Source organism: Hydractinia symbiolongicarpus, chromosome 7 (assembly GCF_029227915.1).
Source record: "Hydractinia symbiolongicarpus strain clone_291-10 chromosome 7, HSymV2.1, whole genome shotgun sequence".
NCBI classification, from domain to species: Eukaryota; Metazoa; Cnidaria; class Hydrozoa; order Anthoathecata; family Hydractiniidae; genus Hydractinia; species Hydractinia symbiolongicarpus.
Window position 1 is genome coordinate 21912191 of NC_079881.1, and position 21988 is coordinate 21934178.

Sequence of the window (21988 nt, forward strand, 5' to 3'; positions counted from 1 at the left end):
TGCAGTTACGCAGTAAAATGTAATAACAGTTAAAAAAAAATTCTGCTGACATAGTTTTAAAAGTCTTGTAATCAATTTGTCAAAGCAGTTCCAATCATGTGTCATTTTTTTTTTTTTAGATAAATAGAGATAGTTATTTGGACATTCAACATTTACTATCGTATTTGTATGTCGTATGATCAACTGCTACTTGCTTATTGTATTCATTATTTTAGGCACATAGTTGTATTTTGAGCAATTTACAAGCTTCTGATGACGTCACTGCTATTTTGTTCTTGTTTGACATACTATAAATGCGCCTAGTTTGATGGAATTTAGAAAAGCTGATCACAAGTTGTGGTGGAGGGAGGCGGAATCCCCCCATATTTATAGGCCTCAAAATAGTCCAGTATATTTGGAATTAAGTGCAACTTACAAAGTGTGTTTTTATGTTTGAAACCAACGCGATGGCTTCGATCACGCATGTTACCAGTTGTCACTGTTGCTTGAAAAATTATCTGGTTTGCCAGATATGAAAGATGTAGTTGCTTTTTTATGATCCAGAATACAAATTAGGAAGATTGGGTTTTATAACAATATTAATATTACTAGTTATTTAAACCCGTGGAATAATCCACTTAAATTTGTTGTGCTTCTTATCACAAAAAAGTTTGTTGATAGTTTTATTAAGAAGGCTGAAAAAGAAACGTTTTAAGCGAAATCCCGTGGAGTTATCCACTCATAAACATTTAAAATTTATTCTATGTTTCTTATCACAAAATCATTTGTTGTCAGTTTCATTTGAAAGACGCAACACTTTTGACCGAAATTGACAACTATAATAACAACGTTAATTACCTGTGACTTTACTCGTATAACAATTTATAACAAAGCTCCCGTTAAGGTAAATTTAATTTCGCATGCAATAAAATTCCTAACTAATGAAATCACTTTATTTTATCACATGATTTGTTTTAGCCTAGCATTGCTCTTTTCGTCAAAACATTTTGTTGTTAATTCCATTTAAGCGGGAATAGATAAAACCAATATTAAGGGAATAATAAAAATTAATTACCTGTGACTTTTGTGTAATAAAGTTTTACATCATTACACAAAAGTTTTTATGAGAACAATAAAATAAATTAACCATGACTTTCTTAAAACAAAAATTTTAAATCAATTTGAAAAAGCACACAAAAGACAGAATAAAAATAAAGTTTAGCAAAAGTGACATGTTACCGCAGCTGTTTCTTTAGTAAAAACAATACATCCACTTTGCCTGTCACAGAGACACGGAACTGGCGTATTATTATATAGATAAATATTATAAATCAGTCAAAAAGTGAGTTGACCAGGGCCAAGCAGAAATCTAATTTTTTAATTAATTTAAAGCGAAGCAAGTAGCTAATTTGTTTACAGAAATATGAACAAGGAAATGTAAATAAGATTTTTAATTTATATTTAGAAAGTTTATGGATAGAATCTGTTTTTAGTCAGAGTCTTTTGGTGTAGTGTGAGATATCTTTTCTACGGGATGAAAATGAGTTTCAACTTTTCTTATTACAGAAAAAAAATGAAATGGACAATAAGTAGCTATAATGAGTATCTATCATTTTTAAGATTATATTACAACGTTATGTTCTACGCTTTCAACCATGTCTCTCTCCAGTGACATGTAAATACAAGTTTCTTGAGACAAACATTTTTGTTGTTCTTGAAGAAAATGTTTCTGTGTTATCTATTTTTGTTTATTTTTGCATAAACAGGACGTTTCGCTGCAAGATATTCTTCTAACTTTTCTTGAGCATATATTGCATCATCATATTCTGGTTCTGTTTCAACGTATATTGGTTCAGGTTGGTCTTTTTGGAGTCGTTCTTTAGTTTTCGGAATTTCATAAACGGGTGAATATGTCGCCTATGGAAAGAAAGTTAAAAAAAAGACTGAAAACTCTCTAGAAAATCGCAAGATTTGGTGCAGTAAGAAAGTACACCCTAAGTACTTAAAAGTGATACCATTATGTCTTTGTGAGAATAATTTCTACAAAGCATTCGTTCTTTTATGTCCCTCTACTAGTAAAGTAGCTTGCTAAGCAGGAAAAGTGTTTAAATACGAACTTAAGAATGGTAAAGAATACCAAAAATACATATTTGAAAAGAAAAAATTGTAGTAACTACCATCAGTGTGAGAGATTTCGACGAATATGATTGAGTTTACAATGGTGGTGGTTTATAGTATTCAGAGCTAGACTTAAGTGAAGGCAAAACTTACTCAGTTATTTGTCACTTACTGCAGCTAACTTGGTAACAAATTATTAAAATACAACTTACTGTTTGGTTTGTTGTATCAGTGCATATCATGTGGTCTAAAAGATTATACACAATGTATATATTACGATGATCATTGTAGTATATGGCAATAATTTTCGCAAAGCCTTTTTTAGGCGTACAGTTCTTTCTTATTATTCAATGACTCGAAAAATTCCAGGCGAGAATTCAATTTAGCAAGCGCCTGGAAATACTTAAATATTACCGTTCAAGTACCTTTAAACAAATTTCAAATGTTTATTTTCTCTCAAGTTGGAGCGTTTTTTTTCATATATTTTGACTTAAATCTTTAACTCTGTAATGGGGACCTTTCTTCAAATTCTTTAACGTATATCAATAAAATGAGATGATGTGGACTTAAGTGTTTGTAAAATAGGGACCACCAAAATTGTGGAAATAACTAGTAGTGAAAATTTTGAAAACATATTATTAGAAATTGACTGTATATAAACAAATGTGCAAAGTATAGGAATTATAAAAAAGATTAACGGTCACATTAAAAAAATAGTCTTAGATTTGCTTCGTTTCTACGTTCTTACTTACTTGCAGCGGCTGAAGTGAAACATTCATAACGTGGGTTTTCCATCTCCAATGGTTTTGACTTGTTCTTAGTCTTTAGTGAACATAAAAAGAATGACAAGAATAATTGGATAACGTTCATTAGATAAACTAAAATATGTACTAACAATATTTATTTACCTTTGTTTTTTTATGCCGTCTAAAAAAGAAAAAAATATTTTAGGTTTTAAAGTTCTTGTATCAAAATTGAAACAAAACACAAACAAAAATTATCCCATGTTTTGATCGATCCAATACCCTTGTATATATAAGTGTATTTCTCGAGTTATAACACTACACATGTTTCGTTCAACTGTTACTTGGATTACGTAGAAAAAGGTGTTGAAAAGATTCTATCAGTTTTTAAATACTAACTTTACTTCTGCTTAATATTTTGACTATAATGAATGATATAATTTCTTTAGAATAATTCTTTTTATCTGTTATATAGTATTATAGCAAACTATCCGTGATCTCGTATTTTCTAGTTCTTACATATTTCATGCTATTTTTCTCAATTTAGGCTTAATATTTTTGTTGTTATTTAGTTGAAACACTGTGTGTGGATGCACTGGAAACCAAAGAATAGAGCAAAAGTTAAGTCCTCGTGCTAATGTATAGGTTAACGACACTTATATAATTGACTGGATTATGAGTTATTCGGTGTTACCTTGTTATAACCGCGATACCCAATACCACAAGAATGAGAATCAATGCTGCGATTACTATACCAACTAATAATGGTATGTCAATGAAGGTGCTGTTGTGTTCACCTTGCATTGAAGTTAAGTTTGTTGTTGTTGATACGTCTGTTTTTATTGATGATAATCTACTTGATGTTTTTTGTTTTGGTACTGTTATTGTTGTTGTCGTTGCTTTTATTGCTGTTGTGGTTGTTGTTGTTGGTGTTGTGGTAGTTGTGGTTGTTGTTGTTGTTGTGGTTGTTATTGTTGTTTTTGTTATTGTTGTTGTTGCTGTTGTTTTTGTTGTTGATTGCTTTGCTGCTTCGTCAATATATACTGAAAATAGACACACACACAGAGAGAATCGTGACAATGTGCGATAGACAGAGAGAGAGAACATTGTGACAACGTGAAATGTGCAGAGAGAGAACATTGTGACAACGTGCAATGTGCAGAGAGAGAGAAAATTGTGACAACGTGCAATAGACACACAGAGAGAGAACATTGTGATAACGTGCAATGTGCAGAGAGAGAACATTGTGACAACATGTAATAGACAGAGAGAGAGAACATTGTGATAACGTGCAATGTGCAGAGAGAGAACATTGTGACAACGTGCAATAGACAGAGAGAGAGAACATTGTGACAACGTGCAATAGACAGAGAGAGAGAACATGGTGACAACGTGCAATAGACACAGAGAGAGAGAACATTGTGACAACATGTAATAGACAGAGAGAGAGAACATTGTGACAACGTGCAATGTGCAGAGAGAGAACATTGTGACAACGTGCAATAGACACAGAGAGAGAAAGAACATGGTGACAACGTGCAATAGACACAGAGAGAGAGAACATTGTGACAACATGTAATAGACAGAGAGAGAGAACATTGTGACAACGTGCAATGTGCAGAGAGAGAACATTGTGACAACGTGCAGTAGACACAGAGAGAGAGAGAACATTGTGACAACGTGCAATAGACACAGAGAGAGAGAGAACATTGTGACAACGTGCAATAGACACAGAGAGAGAGAACATTGTGACAACATGTAATAGACACAGAGAGAGAGAACATTGTGACAACGTGCAATAGACACAGAGAGAGAAAATTGTGACAACGTGCAATAGACACAGAGAGAGAGAACATTGTGACAACGTGCAATAGACACACAGAGAGAGAACATTGTGATAACGTGCAATGTGCAGAGAGAGAACATTGTGACAACGTGCAATATACAGAGAGAGAGAAAATTGTGACAACGTGCAATAGACAGAGAGAGAGAGAACATTGTGACAATGTGCAATAGACGGAGAGAGAGAACATTGTGACAACGTGCAATAGACACAGAGAGAGAACATCGTGATAACGTGCAATGTGTAGAGAGAGAACATTGTGACAACGTGCAATAGACACAGAGAGAGAGAACATTGTGACAACGTGCAATAGACACACAGAGAGAGAACATTGTGACAACGTGCAATGTGCAGAGAGAGAACATTGTGACAATGTGCAATAGACACACAGAGAGAGAGAACATTGTGACAACGTGCAATAGACACACAGAGAGAGAGAACATTGTGACAACGTGCAATAGACACACAGAGAGAGAACATTGTGACAACGTGCAATGTGCAGAGAGAGAACATTGTGACAATGTGCAATAGACACACAGAGAGAGAGAACATTGTGACAACGTGCAATAGGATTTTAAATGTTAGGAATCAAGGAAGGAATCGTCACCTTCCATACATCTTTCAGAATCAGTTCAATCAATAAATTTATTTTAGACAGTACCTTCTCCGGTAAATTTTGCAACAACACATATTCCATTGCACACGTTGTTAAGCCTAAACAAATAACCAGCATATTTTTTCTTGTTCCAGTTTTCGATTTGTATCTATTTTAGAAAATATGAAAATTAATATTTAATAATAATTAATAATAATTTTATGTCACATTAACCTAGCTCTATAGAAAGTTCTTTTAATTCTTGTAAAATCTCACGAAAACTAAAGCATGCCTCTATTTGCACAACGTCTGTCTAGCTGTTAGACGGTTAATTAAACAAATCAAAAATGAAAATGATATTGTCGGTCCAAAGCCCTTGAAACATTAGTCAGTAATTAAAAATAACTAGTCGTTAGCCCGTGGAAAAATCCACGGGTTCGCCCGTCCTTTTTATACCCCATTACGTGCGTCTCGCTACCTGCGCAGCTAAGGTACCATTTTGCGTCACAGACAGACGGACGGAGGGACGGACAGAAGTATATGGGTATTATAATATAAATTATATTTGGCTTCGATCGATCAAAGAAGCTCGTGGGTTTATTAATAGTAATAGTAATATCACAATTTAATTACCAGCGCTCTGGAACGTTATAACTGATAGCTATTTTCAACAGGTTTATACGGGAAATCCGCTACGCTGATTGGCTAAAAAGCCTTCACTACGGATTTTATACAGCACGGTATAGCTTTTACCTCATAGCAACCAAAATGGTTACTATAAATGTAAACAAATAACTTCTCTTACAGTAAATCCACAACCTCGCATCACACCACCAGGAATACAGCAAGGAATGTTGATAATTTTTAATCCACTGTGTTTTTAATATCAACATTTATCGCAACAGTGAGAAACAAGCAAAACGACGTCGAATTCAAAAAACGTTTAGGGTGGTTACTATAAAATAAGTTATAATGGAAAGGACTGTCTTTTCGATATAAATATATTTTGACGCTCAACGATAAACCAAATAGCTGAATAGCGAGCACTCCTACAAGCGCCTTTTCGGTCGCGTATGTTTCTCAAGGGTCACGTGCATGGATGGTAGCACCGACAATTATGGAGCTTGACTCGTCCTCCAAGGACAAAAGTCTTGCGACAAAAAGGCTATAAGAGGGCGAAGCCGTCAGTTTCTCAGCAGAATAACTGAAGAGCAGAATATTGATTTGGGAAGCGGGAGGTACCAGCATTAGGTCGTACTAATACCAGAAGCGATAGAAGAAGTATGGGTGTTTTGGTCTTGAGAAATCTTCATTCTCCTGGTTTCCGAAGTTAAATTGCAAAAAACTTGTTTAAAGATTATTTCATGGACATTCTTTACTTGTGGATTGACAAAAGGTGTACGCCAGCAATATTTTGACCTGAAAAGAACCAAACAACTAAGACCTTAAGTCTAATTGATGACGAGTCTAATTGATGACGAGTTCACTTTGGAGGGTGCGTCGTTAAGACAGCTTTCTGAACGCTTGTGGAACACCACATTTAACATTCAGAACTGTCATATATTGTCTTAGGACGCCCTAAAGTATCATCTAGCAATTGGAAAGAATTAAATATCGACGGAGGGGTAGAAAAGCTGTCTAAAAATGCAAAAATGGTTGCTATGGGCGTTGCTATGCAGTTATAATTGCGGTTGGTTGAAAAAAGTGCCGGATTGCGCAATAAAAACTGAAATTTGTCATAGACACAACTTACCACGGTATCCAAAGATAAATTTGCTGTCTGAAAACGGGTTAAACAAAATTATTGAAATTCGGCCATTTATTTCCATAGTAACAACCTTAAAAAATCTATATATGGATAGTCGAATGTTTCGGTTGTTTGTGTACATATATTTTGAAAAGTTGATACAATGAAATTCAAATCGAACGTTTTCTTTATCAAAACCTGTTTCTTTTTATTCTCGTTACAAGTAAATCTTTAGAAAATAATCCTGGTTTTTACAAGCTCAAACATAATAACTATCAGTTAATAAAAACTATACTTTTGACCTCGGGCTGGTGATATTTCTCGGCATAGATAAAGCAGTTTATATTGTCTTAAATATTGATCTTTAGTGTCGATGGATGGTTGCAACTTGGAGGAAAAAAGGTAGCAATAACATAACGTTGTGTGTGTCTATTCTGAATTTTTACCTTTTAACTGTTTCTATCTGTTTTACTATTTTACTTTTAGCCTGAAGATGATATAAGTATATCAAAAAATATCACAAATATAGGACGTCGTTGTTAGCTTGACCTGTCGTCAACGCTACAATGTTTTTGCCTTGACTTTATTTACCTTTATTTTACCGAGACTTCCCCAACATGATTTATTTAACGATTTTTCTTATAATAATACAGAAGCTTTAAGTAAGAGGATTGAGGCTCAGCGAAAAAATGTAAAGGGATCTTGAGTAATATCGAGGATAACAAGGCCTAAGGACGAGGTTGTCGCAGGAAAAAATTTTTGCTTTACTAAAATCACCGCGGAATATTAATACTTACCTTTCACGGTCAAACCTTTTAAGAAGTTTCCGCGGAAAAAACTTTTGCGTTTTACGAACGTCAGCGCATAAACAAAAAAAAATTAAATCAATTAATTAGACTACCGTGTTGAATGCTAAACTTTCTTTCTTTAAGGTATTTTTGAGTCTGATTTAGGCAACCTGTGTATAAATTTTCGAAAAATAATCCCTCGAATGTGAAAGAAGAAAGATTTCTAACGCTTAAATATCTTACTAATGCCTTGTTTCATTAGTTTCGTGAAGAGTTTCCGACTGCAAAAATAACTTAATTTTTATATATTTAAACCTCTCAATTGCAAAAATATTTTCCGCACAATGTCCCTTTTTATACGACTTGTAAAACTTTCCCTGGATTTAAAAACTGCGTTATACCTCTCAGAAGACTGCGATCATACATATCATGTCTCTGAGAGCTACCCGATAAACTGCTTGATATACTTTTATGAAGGACATTTTTCTTATTTTTAAAAACTTTTATTTTAAAAAAGACCCATCAGAAAACACAATGTTAAAAATCTAGAAGTTGTAAGATTTAAAACAACTACGTTTGCGCTCTTTGGGGCCAAAAATTTGGAACGATTCACCGTTTCGTATCAAAATCACTAAAAATTAAATTGATTTTAAGAAAAATATTAAACTCTGGAATGGCAAGTTTTGTCTTTGCAACTTGTATAAAAAATAGTTCCGTGTAAATAAATTTACTTATTACATACGCATTCTCTTTTATAGTCGGTTTTGATTAGTTGTTGTATTTATTAAAAACTAATGTATATTATATATCTGACTTTAAACTAATTAAACCAAAAAAAACAAAAATTTTAACGGTAGAAATTTCCGCGGGCAGAATCTTTTGAGTGAGAATAACAAATTTCGCAAAGTTAATTTTCGCGAATTCTCATCTGGAAGAAATTTTATAGAAAAAACTTTTGCCAATTTTCCAAAATCTTCATTTTTGGGAACAAAAACTTTCGCAAATGACAACGGGGAGGCTTATTTTTAATTTTGTGATGACACTTCCTCCGTTAACTAAAAAAGAAAATCAAGAGGAAGAAAAAAAGTCAACTTCAGATCAAGATTCTGGAAATGGGAGTAGAGATACTCGTGAAATGTTTCTGAGCGGCAAAAAGAGAAGAGAGTCCAGCAGGAAAATTGTATTGTTATCAAGTAATTCTTGATATAAGAAAACAATCAAATATTATATAGAAAAAAATCAGCAAACCACTGTCTCACTTTTCTCTTAGCTTTTTGTCTTGAAATTTGAAACTTCTGATACAAAGATATTTAAACCCTTCCGTTTATTGATTTTTAGCTGATTTTTCCACATAGAGTTGGGCTTTGGAGCCATTTTTCAAGCTGGTTATTTTTTTCGTTGTGATTCTATTCTACCCTTGTCCTCAAAGCCCTCGTTATTTAAGAGTTTTCGGCTTTTAAAACTTTAAAAAAACTTGTCGTAGGCTCATTTAAACTTGATCAAACTTGACACACTTATAGTATGTCACAAAACGAACAATATGGCGTCTATCTATCTATCTATCTATCTATCTATCTATCTATCTATCTATCTATCTATCTATCTATCTATCTATCTATCTATCTATCTATCTATCTATCTATCTATCTATCTATCTATCTATCTATCTATCTATCTATCTATCTATCTATCTATCTATCTATCTATCTATCTATCTATCTATCTATCTATCTATCTATCTATCTATCTATCTATCTATCTATCTATCTATCTATCTATCTATCTATCTATCTATCTATCTATCTATCTATCTATCTATCTATCTATCTATCTATCTATCTATCTATCTATCTATCTATCTATCTATCTATCTATCTATCTATCTATCTATCTATCTATCTATCTATCTATCTATCTATCTATCTATCTATCTATCTATCTATCTATCTATCTATCTATCTATCTATCTATCTATCTATCTATCTATCTATCTATCTATCTATCTATCGGTTCTAAGGTTTCATAGAGATTTTAAGGGGTAGTTTCGAGTAATAGCCAATATCACAGCCTCTGAGAAGCATGGGACCTGAAATTTTCTCATGCAGGTGTCTAATAGATAAATACAGAAACTTAGTAAGTATTATAGCCATGCAACGGAGCGTTAAGTTATTAAGAAAACACCGCCGGTCATAATATGTTCGAAAAACCCGGACCGAATTGGGTTAAGATTCTGGTCCTGAAACCTCGTGAAACAAGTAGATTATTTGGCGGTCGTCGAAGCTTGAGTTAAGTATGCAATTTTTCAGGCAAAATAAAGTTGTGTTCTCAGGTTTCGATATATTATCTATATCTGCAAAGCTCAACTTATTTTTGGTGGAGAGGCAACTTTGAAGTTGTTGGTAATTGTTGTGACGATAAAAAGAATCCTCTCATTCAACTGTTGTTTTCTTGATCATATTTACATATATTCTTGGAACCACTCAACATTGCAACATAAATGAAACTAATGAATCACTACAACCAAAAAAATAAGAAATTTACTAACGTGTGGATGACGTTGTGGGCGATAATACCAAGTAACAGGAATAACTTTCTTCTTTGGATATATTAAATCAATTCCAGATCTAGCTGACCGCAAACAGTTTTGCAATTTCTTTGGTTCATCTTTTAAGAAGAAAGTCTCTTGAACCATAGAAATTTTGGTTTTAGATGTATAGTATCCAAAAATTGTGCATCTTGACGAATCTAAACGGACGTACTGCAACATTTAAACCATAGATGACTTAATAGTTCCGCCCAATGTAACCACTGCATGATCAGCTTTGTTACATTTTAAATATTACATTTAAAAGAAAACTCTTGTTTTACGAAAATACAAAATGTCATGTCGTAACAATACTTACCGAATAATTTTAATATGTCACTTCGTTTTTTACATTTAACTTTTCCCTTCTCAACAACTGCTGTTTCATATCCACTTTTACACTTGCAATAACCGTAACCGTAACCCCATTTCCATTGTGTATTCTCACGTTCTAGACATTCATCGCGACTAATATCTGCTATGATGTCTCCACGGAAATTCCTTTGAATGTATAACACTTCAACACATGTGACAGTTAGCAAAACACCAAATATGCGGTTGTAAAACATTTTATAGTATTTTTTGTCGTAAGAAACACAAGCCACAAACCAAGAAAATAAACAAACTGAAAGTATCACAGCTTAATATTTAGCCATTAACTTTTATGATAAATTTTTTATGAACTTTCAATCTCTTATAATAATACGGAGCTTCTGTCTGTGACTTTTGCGAAGTGGATAAAATTTCTTTGATAAAGTCTATAAAACATCGCCTATAAATTTGTTCTGTAAATTAGCAAACTTTGACGTTAAAGCAATATTGACGTCAAAGGAAAGTATATTAAGATTAGTAAAGCCAATGCATTGCACTTTGAAAATTAAGGCTTAATAACTTGGAAACGGGTGGAAATAACTGACGTCATCTCCTGCGTGGGTAACTAGGGACCACCTGGGACCAAGTTGGGTAAGTTTTCCAAACCTGGGTCACCAAATCCGTTTCGGAATAGACGGGTAAATGACATCATAAAAAAACCTTTAAGCCCTAATATCTCTGCATCCGTTTGTCTCAAGTACACGATCCTATACATTTTCTTTATCAGCGTTTCAAGATCTATACGATGAAGGCAATAGGTACACAAATTTCTTGAAAATAAATTTTTGGGTTTGACAGGCCATTGCTGACGTCAACAAAATTTTTAACACCTTATATCTCCTTAGGCTTTTGTCGAATACATATGATCCTATACATTATTGTGATCAGCGTTTTAACCTTTACACGTTATAGGCAACGAATAAACTAAACTTGGCCAATTTTTTTGTACCTGCACTGTTGACGTCAGCAAAAAATCTGAAACAACCTATTTTTCCATTGTCCTTCTGCCTAAGTGGATTTCTCCACGGGCTTTATCGACTAGTATTAAAATAAGTTAGCTGATAAGAAATCTTTTGACATCAATAGTTATCGGCTTAAAGAATTGTAAGAGTAATAATAATACTTCAAATAATGAAGAGCATGCCATCATTATTATATTGTTTCTTTATATACTGTCATGAACAAATGCTAAGAAGCAAAGTTAAATAAAAACTAAAAAATGCCGTACAAACCTTTCCATACACCTCTTGTCGATGGAGTTAATTGTTAAATTACAGCATACAATTGGGGAGAGGAAGGGAGGGTAGATATTACGCTTTTATAAAGAGAGAGAACAGTGGTGTGAACACTCGGAAAAAAACAGCATAGAATTCAATTTTAATTTCCTTAAATTATGATCTGCTGCAATTGAAGACAGAAAAAAATCACTTATAATATCGACTTTGTCTTTAGTCTTTTATTTTAACATTTTCTCATTTTTTTTAAACCAAAGGCTGGAAAAAGTTCTTAGAATGAGGTTTATTTTTAACAATAAAATAATTATTTAGACTTTATTTAGAAATCTGTCGTTCTTTCGTTCGTTCATTTACAAGAATTGTTCATTTTCACTCTCCAATGATGTAGTTGTTAGGAATCAAGTATTTTTTTTCTTTTGAGGTATAGATCACTGCTGATGACACATTTGGCCAGATAATAGTGTAAATAATTTGGCGTAAAAGTTTTGGGTCAAAAATTTTAATTAAGGGAAGATATTGAGACATGTTTGTTGAGCAAAAAAGCTCTATCTATTTTTCATTATTTGTTTACAATCTTAATATTTTTTCGGCATCTTACAAGTAAGTAGATGCTGGAAATTTGAAGTATATAAAAATTACTCAACAATATCGGAGTATTTTTCGTCGTCTTCTCTCATATCAAAAAGACAGAAAACCATGGGGATAAGGGTGATTGAATACTTTCATTTCTTTAATTAATAATTGGAGGAAATAAATTATTCTATTTTCACAATTTTTATTTCGCGATAAAAATTAGAGGAAAATTCGACCTTGTCGCACTCACTAAATGAAAGAAAAACAAAGAATAGTGAAAAGAGGTTTGCGTTAAAAATTAAAGGACATTAAATTAAGTAAATTTCGAAAAAAAGAGTATTAATTACGTTACGGACGTTAAGGACACGATAAATTAGGAAAATTACGGTAGTCAATGTATGCATACTTAGATGAGTTTCAAGCTAATAATTTTAATCTGAAGTTATGTTGCTGGATTTTAATGAAATTGGGTATCAGGGTGTGTGACCATGGCTAAATAGTAAGTTAACCAGGTAATATGGGCTATACTTGCACGATCCCATATAAAAAGGGAAAATTGCGTACGGACCTGACCTGTTTTGGACCCGTTGTGTACAATCCCTCCAGATGTTTGGTTTAACAGCTGATGTTTCGACTGCCAGGTAATAGCTGCTCTGCCGGTTGCGTAATATCTGTTCTGCGAATTTCTGTTTGTGACATTAACGATTATGATGTTAGCGCTCAGTCGGACCTTGGAGAAAAGAATACGGAAGGAGAAACAACTCTTTTAATTCTATTGAAACACTGCGTGAGGTTCTAGCAGGTGTCTGTATAGAAACTTAATTTGAAATTTTGGCGGTTGTGTGACTAAATTATTCGTGAATAACAATTCGCAACTATGATTGGTTATAAAAACAATTAGATAATTTGATGATGAGTTTGATAATATTATCAAAACAAGAAGCCATATTGAAATCGGTAAAATTTCTTTTGTTCTTATGTTAACATAATTAGCGAAGAAGCACATGCTCGACACTTTTGTAAACAAAAAGAAAAAGTTTATATCTCGTTTTAAAACGACGTTCTGTTATAAAAAGTTATTTCTTTAGTTAGAATAAACAATAATCCAGCACACATTTTGTCGGCACTCATCCGGCGCATATCTATCTATATTGTTTTTCATGATCAAAGTGGTATACTCAAGCCTGCAAAAATAGGTTAATATCATGGTTAAACGCTTATTTCCAAACGTATTGTTGAACTTTTTAGCAGCAATGTTCACCGTCTTATATTAGGCACACTTTCCATACAATAATCACGTGCCTGCAGCGTGTTACAGTCAGATTTCAATAGAAAAAAGTTAGCCCCTATTAAAGGAGAAAATGGAATTTGATCATTTTTTTGCGAAAAAGACTGGGTCGAGCACCTCACGCACTGATTCTTTTGAAATTAAAAACAATAGCGCGTAAACACCCCTATCGAGAAGGATTATTTTATGACCTGCAAATTTGAAGATCTAAAGTTACTAGAACTGAAAATAAAAGTAAACGCCGTATTTCCCGACTTCCTTGATCACACATTCCCGGTTAAGAAGCGGGCCATCGCTAAGTAATCGTTTTCAGTCGTGGGTAAAAAGACGGCCTTGTTTTCTATGAGCACTGCGGCGGAGTTTGTTAAATTATTTTTGAATTCGAAAAATTAGAGGTAAACAAAAAACAACCATTAGGAATCGTAGGTATATCTCTTTTCTTATGGCCATAATTATGATAATTAATGTTTCTCGTGCGCTTTTCCATTTATTAAGATGAATGTCCAGGTTTATTGCATAATTTTTGGCAAACTCCAAACGGGGAGTGCCTGAAGTGATAAATAATATGAAAGGGTAAAAAGGGAAATTCCGAAAACAAAATGTACAGACAATACCTTCTCACTAAGAAAGCAACTATCTGTTTGAACAAAAAAGCACTATAAAAATTTAAAGCAAAAGAGAAGCGAAGATGTCTTCGAAAACAACGTCAAGTGGCAGCTAGGTGTTGCAAAGAAGCCTGACTTGAGTAAGTTAAAACGTTTAATTTATTTAAAATAAAACAGAAACTTTGATCGATTTATCTTTGAACTTTGTTGATATATATACAAAAAGCATTAGGATGGAAATGGAGCTACACATGTTGCTTAAATTTTGGGTGATCTAGCAAGCACGTGGTCGATTTTGCCGTGCGTTTATGATTGTGTGAATCGTGAAATGAGAAACTAGGGTTAGTGTGCTATTTCAGTAAAACATTTAAACATGTTCGGATTTTCAGTTTTCAATAAAGTTTTCAGGATAATGTTTTTTTATCTATATCTTATTTTTATCTATATAAGTTTTTACAATAAAATAGGAACCTCAAAATGGGCCTTTTTGATATAATGCTAAACCTGGTACATGTTATGGTACATCTTATGAAAAATAAAGGCACTTACAGAGGGAAATAGAGATGTATCAAAGAAGGGATAAAAACACGTCTGCCATTTCTGTGTAAATATATATCTTCGCGAGTTCGACTATGCAACACATAACGACTCGTCTTCGGTATTCCTCCTCTCCTCTATATACACGTAGAAAATACATATACGTTGCTAAATACGCCAGTGAATCTAAGCTGAATACGATATCTATGCTGAATACGATGTCCTGGCACGACGAACCTAGCAATAATGAAAGCACGGGAGCAAGCAAATGCAAGCCAGAGGTAGTTGGACTAGAAAAATCTCATTATTTAGAAGAACAACAAACTGTTTTGGGCAGATTTAAAAGCGTATTTTAATAACTGATAACATCAACTTTTCTATGCAATGATGTCTTTTCACGTTTTTATAACTTGTTTTGTTAAAGAAAAGAAAAAAGGAAAGAAAGTTACAAAACCTTCTCCTAAACTTTTTATAATTCTTTATTTAATAAATACTTTGCTTTACTTCAAGGCAAATGTTTCTGTGTTATCTATTTTGTTTATTTTTGCATAAACAGGACGTTTTGCTGCAAGATATTCTTCTAACTTTTCCTGAGCATATATTGCATCATCGTATTCTGGTTCTGTTTCAAAGTATACCGGTTCAGGTTGGTCTTTTTTGGGTAGTTCTTTAGTTTTCGGAATGTCATACATTGGTGAATATGTCGCCTATGAGAGAGGAACGCTTGAAATTTGAAAGTGCTACATTAGTAATACTAACATTGTAAATTCTAATTTTTTTTTATCATCAATTAAAAAACTATTTACATTTAACTACAAGATGTTTCACATTTCACATTTTATTTTTTATTGTTATTTTATAAGAATGCAGATTCTAACAAAAGGAAACTTGGACCCTTAAACAGTTTACAAGCATTTACTGCAATTGTAGACTAGTTAAGCAAGTTTTAATGCTGAAACATTTCGATTCTTTCTTGAAAAAATTTCTGTTTTAATAAAATAAATTTTCACGATAATCAACTTCTGGCCTTTTCGCGAAATTTTGCGTTTGCCATTGCCACCGTTTGCGAAAATATGTTATTCTAAATATTTTGTCAATCTCTTCAATCGCGAAATTGTTTTAGCAAAACCTGGGGTAATAAGTTATTATATTTACGTAAATAAATAAATATTTTGCCTCGCTCGCACTTTGTTTAAATGTCTTAACCACAAAATGATTTCCTTTTTTAATGTGCCACTGTGTCACTTGCAGAAGTCGAGAATCGTCAGACTTTGTACCAGGTTTCTGAGAAACCTTATGTAAAGGATAAAGATGATAATTCTTCCAATGAATCTGATTAGGACATAGAAATTTATGTTGATGAAGGACGAAATACCTTACAACTAATTAATAAAAACGTAAAATTGTGCTCAAATAAGAACATTGAACGTGCAAATTATGTCTTTTTAAATCTTAGTAATTTTCCATTTGCGAAAATAAATTCGCGCGAAATTTGTCGAAACATTCCGACTTAGAACTTAAGTTCTCCCGAAATCTTAATAATTGCACAATATCGAATCACAAAATTCCGAAACTTATTTATTACGAAAATTAATCATCGTGAACGTTTCTTAGGTTGGATGAAATGTAAGTATGTAACAAAAACATAAAAAAAACTACAACCAGATAGTTTGGTTATAATAAGATAAATTGAGAAAAAAATTATTAAGAAACCTACCGTCTGATGTATCGTGTCGCTGGATATCAAGCTCTCTAAGAAATAACGCACATAGTATGTATGACTAACATAGTGACCCGACGTTAAACGTCAGATTGGGCCGTTTTGGTACAGTTATATGGTGCGTTGCAAATTCAGTGGACTGCTTACAACTTGATAAAGTATTTAAGATGTTATGTTTTTTAAAATCCGTACGTAGGGAAATGAGCAAAAGGTGATTAAATTATGTCGAAGTGAGAAAATATTACTAGAAACTTCTTGCTGACTTTTTTTGCCTACCATTTTGTTACCAATAAGGTCACTTTTCACAACCTCTGCTGAAGTAAAAGCACAGGCAACATGTCATTAACTAGTCGCAGCAAAATTGATACTAAATATTTATATTTTGCGAAAAAGGTTTATCGTGACAGGGTTGCGTCTTACTACATGTAAACCATGCTGCACGTACGTGTGGAGTCCTTACAGCAATGTGCCGTTTCCCCACTTCGGTTTAAATAAAACCACAGGCAATATCCATTTGTTGCCCTAAACCAGCTAAAACATTGTAATTTTATTTTGAAATGAAAACACATTCCACACCCTGTTGTCACCAAATAGCATTTTCATTTTGCAGAATAAAAAAGTTTTCGTTTAGTTTACATCCTGTCGTTAAAAATTTGTAAAGAAAAATAAACCCTGAGTTGTGCGCGGAATGCCTTTAATTTAATCATTAAACTTTTTCAAATAGCTTGTCCAAAAGTTACAGAAAAAAGGAACTTAGATTTATAGATATGTAGATAATGTTGAATATCATCAATTGGAGTTTTAGCTAGAGGTGGCCAGGTAGCCTTAACTCTAGTTTAACTTAGCAAAAATTAAAGTGATGAAGATAACACAAAAACACACGAAGAAGTGATAATAATAAGGATAGCTAGAATAAAAACCTTGACAGCATAAATGTAGCTAACTAACTGGAGTACTCCTCACCACGATGTGCGTTTATGGCTAACAACTTTATTAAATTTCATGCCTACATACGAAATTAAAATACGAAGTAAAGAGAATAAAGAAGTCAACAACAATACTCCAGAAACATCCAAGTCCTCGTTCAAAATGATGGCGTGTCATTGGTTAACATTTAACCGCCGCGACAACAAAGATATAACAAATCACAAAAAGGTTTAAAGCTGTCGATAGAACAAAATATATTTCGCAGGCTTCTCATTGGTTTATTCATACGCACTGCGAAAGGTTTTTAGAATTTGATGAAAAACGCCGCAAGACGCCATTTTATTTTTAAAGATGGAAGAAGGGGGCGGGGGGGGGGGGGGAGGGGGGGTGCGTTTAGAGAACGTGACCGAATTTTGCTAAACTAACCCCCTGTTTTTTCCACTTTTTCTGATCATTATCGTTTTTGCCCTGACGGACACACAACGCATATACAGGCTAGTTTTTAATAATATTTTTAAACATAAAAAAAATGAAAGCTTTAATTTTAAGACAATTCTTTACGGTTATCTACTTTTAGAGGACTTTGCCAGCCAAATTTCTTTGCTTACATGCTCTTACTTACTTGCAGCTGTTGATATGACATAATCATATTCTGGATTTGCCATCACTGGTGGCTGTGGATTTTTTTTCTCCTTGATCTAGAATGAGAAAATAGAAGTGAGTAGTTGCTAAAAAGGAGGCAGGGACATAACAGATATTTAAGAAACGATGTCATATTTTACCTTTGGTCTTCTACATTGTCTAAAATGTAAAAAACAAAATAACTAACAAGGGAATTATTTTGATGTTCTTTAGTGAATGTTGTACTTTGGGAAAAGAGTGACAACGCTTAGAGCGACCACAACTTATGCATATTTATGGGTTTTATTTTCGTGTAAATCTATTTTAACTTAGCTTGCTAGACCCAAGGCCCTATCTTTTAGTTCTCCTATCTGAAAGTTCCGCAGGGCTCGGGGTGGTAGAGAGCCCTTTTTTAAAATACCTTACCAGAACAAGTGAAATATTTTTAAAATCCACTTTGCTTTAGCTTTTTAATAATACCAATCTGTCTGCGTTTCCCTCTTGTAGAACACTTTCGTTAACATTAATTTGATTTTAACTGCGAGAAGGCTTGGGTTAACCCAAGGACGGCCTGAAACAATTGCCAATTGGGTCTATATGGTAGCGTGTTATTCAAGATTTGATATAAATAAGGTAAACTGCAATGTGGCACAAAACTACGTGAAACAGTTTTATAACCCATATTACTTTAGATTTCGAGGTACCTATCCTTGAGTGTGGTTAGTATTACACATTGTGGGAAAAGGTACAAGCATTAGAGTATTTTATGAGGGCTATATGACAATACTTTGATGTTATTGTTTTACACATTATAAAGCTTATTATTCAAATGATTTGGGCATTCCTTTCAAGTTGTTATTAACTTACCTTATGGCAAATATGATGCTTAATACCACAAGAATGAGAATCAATGCTGCGATTACTATACCAACTAATAATGGTATATCAATGGAGCTGCTGTTGTGTTTGTCAGTCACAAAAGTTGAATTTTTTGTTGTTTTTAGCGCTGTTGTTGTTGTTGTTGTTGTTGTTGTTGTTGTTGTTGTTGTTGTTGTTTTTGTTGTTGTTGTTGTGTTAATAAGTACTACAAAATGAAATAAAAATGAGAAAACACGAATAGGTTTTTACTTTTTTGTTAAGGTTAGAAAGAGAATTTTCAAACAAATACCTGATTTATTAAATTTCGCAACAATGCATATTTCATTACACACACCATTAATTCTGAACAAGTAACCAGAATATTTATGGTCGATACTTTTAAATTTCACCTATGGTGGAAGAAAAGCAACAGCATTTGCCACAAACATTTATGGTTTCCAGATACCTGTTGTATTTTCTTCTTCTTTAATTCCTTTACAAAAGTAATGACACTGACGAAGTTAGTAAAATTTTTCAGAATAAATTTTGCGGGATTGGTAATATTTATTAAGAGATATTAAAATAGCGATACTATTTTTGCAAGAGAAATACTGCTGTACCAGTGAGACACCAAACGGAAATTTTAAAAATTGAATTAAACTAAACGGTTTTACAAAACTGACGGCAAAGCCATGTCTCTTTCCAAGAACTGTAATAGCATGCGAACTGTTGAACAAGATGGAAAGTGAAAAATAATTGATAATACAAATTAATCAGAACTTCACATACACGTCAATACATCTTAGGAACACTCCACTAAAAGAAGGGTAAAATAATACTATTATAAGGTTTAGACTTTCTTATACTTTTTGCAGATGGTTCGCCCCTTTTTTTTCCCACCCTCAAGTGTCGTCGGCCGTAACAGAGACTTAAGAAAAGCGTGTTAATAACAAAGGGTTTGTAACTTCACTTACATACGGATAATCGTTTGAAGAATGAAAAGTCCAGTTCATAGAAATGACTTTTTTTTGTGGATATATTAATTCAATTTTGGTACCGTGTTTCCCTGGACACTTTTCTAATATTTTCTGTTTCTTTTTTAGGACAAAAACACCATCATAACGAACAACAACAATCCTGGTTCCATCTGTATTATGTCCAAATACGGTACAGCGTGAGGAACCTAAATGGGCATAATATTAACATTGTTAAAAGTGATTTCTAAATAGAAGTAAGATACAAACTTGTACTTACCATATGATTTTAAAATTTCACTTCTGTTTTTACATTTAACCTTATTCTCCACAACAATTGCTGTTTCATATCCTCTTTCACATGTACATATATCTTTTTCCCATTCTGTGTTTTCACTAATCTTACATTCATCTTTACTTATATTTGTAATGACATCTCCGTATAATTTTCTTTCTATGAATAACGTCTCAACACATGTGACAGTTAGCAAAACAACAAATATATGTTGGTGGAACATTTTTACAGTCTTTCTTACTAAAGTGACACAAGAGACAAGCAAAGAGAATAAATAAACTGAAAGTAACTAGCACAGTTTTAATTTTGTGGATAAATTTTTAAACCGTTCTTAAAATGACAGTTTTATGAACTTTCGCTATTAAGATAATTACTATAAGCCGATAACGAAACTTCTGACGATAGCTAAGAACATTGATCCGGAGTATGACATCATTTAAGACCCTCATTATCTCGTTATATATTGTCATTAAGAAATGATTTTTTACAAACAATAAAATACAAAATATCGAAGTCTTTCACAGCCTCTCACACTAAATGTTTGTAGTGTCGACGCGTCCTCGACTAGTACTTATGTACTAAGTTATCGTTTACAGATGCTTTCTGATTCCCATATTTACAATATTCTTTCAAATTGATTATTTTCATTTTACTGTAGGCATGTGGCCATAAAACGCCTGTCAAAATTCTCTTTTGCCCCAATTGAATGTTGTGTCTGGTTGTCCAAAAAATGTCGATTTAGTTGGAATATTTGAAACTACATAAATTCAGCAAGAGTAGGGTGCAGTATTAGTAATTGTTTTGACACGGGAAAGGCGTCCCCGATGTCAGCAAGATACAAGATGGACTAGTGACGAGGTTGGGGAAATTATTATATCTTTATAATGAATTAAACCGTTTCAGGATGGGTCCATTTAAGAGGGTGAATTGTGGCCACACTTGCTTTTTGCTCTTTGATTGATTTGAATTCGGGATTTGCTCTGTCACATTTGTTTGCGTGTAAGTTTTCGTATGAAAAAAGCAGAATTTAGATATCCTCAAAGAAAGCTTAGTTTAATAGTTTAGTTAGTTAATGACTTTATTTCAAAAAATGTATTTTTCGAATTTACTTAAATTTTTGAGTTCTTGTTGCTAAGAAATATAGTTGAGTTTTTGACTTTTTGTAGTGATGTGTTGTGGAAAACAAAGATGGACGTTAGAAACAGAAAAAGTTCCTTATATTTTTAAGAAAGTTTATCAGTTCTTGTTACGCATATTTTTTGTCTTTTTGCTCTAGTGTATATTTGTTATTTTTCTATTCTATATTTTTATATTAAACCTCTTTATTTTCTCTATTTTAGTTGCTATGAATTTCACATCCATACTTGTGATTTCATGTCTAAGAGTAGTTCGCAGATCAACTAAAACTTCATACAACTTTTATTGTACATTAATTTACGTTGCAACAACTGAATGAACTTCAAACGTACTGTTGGGTAACAAAAGAAAGTAAGTCAGTACTACAGATAAACCAAGACACTTGTTTTGTATTATAGTGTACAAATAGCGAGGAAGTATGTATAGCGCTATGTAAGTCCTTGCATGCG

The 21988-nt window shown here is 33.1% G+C and overlaps 2 protein-coding genes across 3 annotated transcripts; both read right to left on the minus strand.

The window, feature by feature from the left end:
- Positions 1–1563: 1563 nt before the first annotated feature.
- On the minus strand, positions 1564–12223 carry LOC130649348 (uncharacterized). 2 transcript variants are annotated; one of them, XM_057455611.1, is made up of 8 exons: positions 10717–12223; positions 10359–10558; positions 5345–5447; positions 3535–3883; positions 3006–3024; positions 2850–2919; positions 2310–2344; positions 1564–1896 (listed from the first exon to the last, which is right to left on the minus strand). In XM_057455611.1, exons 1-8 carry the CDS (start codon positions 10964–10966, stop codon positions 1714–1716), a joined length of 1209 nt encoding a protein of 402 aa, XP_057311594.1. In that variant the 5' UTR covers positions 10967–12223; the 3' UTR covers positions 1564–1713. The 2 variants fall into 2 exon arrangements, with proteins under 2 accessions (XP_057311594.1, XP_057311593.1); XM_057455610.1 differs by lacking the exons at positions 10359–10558; positions 10717–12223 and having other exon boundaries at positions 3535–7129.
- Positions 12224–14915: 2692 nt separating this feature from the next.
- On the minus strand, positions 14916–21070 carry LOC130649363 (uncharacterized). The gene is made up of 8 exons (XM_057455626.1): positions 20388–21070; positions 20108–20316; positions 19444–19543; positions 19143–19359; positions 18437–18455; positions 18277–18352; positions 16725–16759; positions 14916–15714 (listed from the first exon to the last, which is right to left on the minus strand). Exons 1-8 carry the CDS (start codon positions 20623–20625, stop codon positions 15508–15510), a joined length of 1101 nt encoding a protein of 366 aa, XP_057311609.1. The 5' UTR covers positions 20626–21070; the 3' UTR covers positions 14916–15507.
- Between the last annotated feature and the right edge of the window lie 918 nt (positions 21071–21988).

Excerpts from the sequence above, each read along its gene's own strand:
- LOC130649363 (XM_057455626.1), bottom strand. The coding sequence starts at position 20,625 with ATGTTCCACCAACATATATTTGTTGTTTTGCTAACTGTCACATGTGTT. Across the intron at positions 19,360-19,443 it reads TGCGAAATTTAATAAATCAG|TACTTATTAACACAACAACA; the intron begins GTATTTGTTTGA and ends TTCATTTTGTAG. Across the intron at positions 16,760-18,276 it reads TGTCATATCAACAGCTGCAA|AGAGCTTGATATCCAGCGAC; the intron begins GTAAGTAAGAGC and ends GTTATTTCTTAG.
- LOC130649348 (XM_057455610.1), bottom strand. The coding sequence starts at position 5,126 with ATGTTCTCTCTCTCTGTGTGTCTATTGCACGTTGTCACAATGTTCTCT. Across the intron at positions 2,345-2,849 it reads TTTCACTTCAGCCGCTGCAA|ACCACATGATATGCACTGAT; the intron begins GTAAGTAAGAAC and ends ATAATCTTTTAG. Across the intron at positions 1,897-2,309 it reads CTGATACAACAAACCAAACA|GCGACATATTCACCCGTTTA; the intron begins GTAAGTTGTATT and ends TTCTTTCCATAG.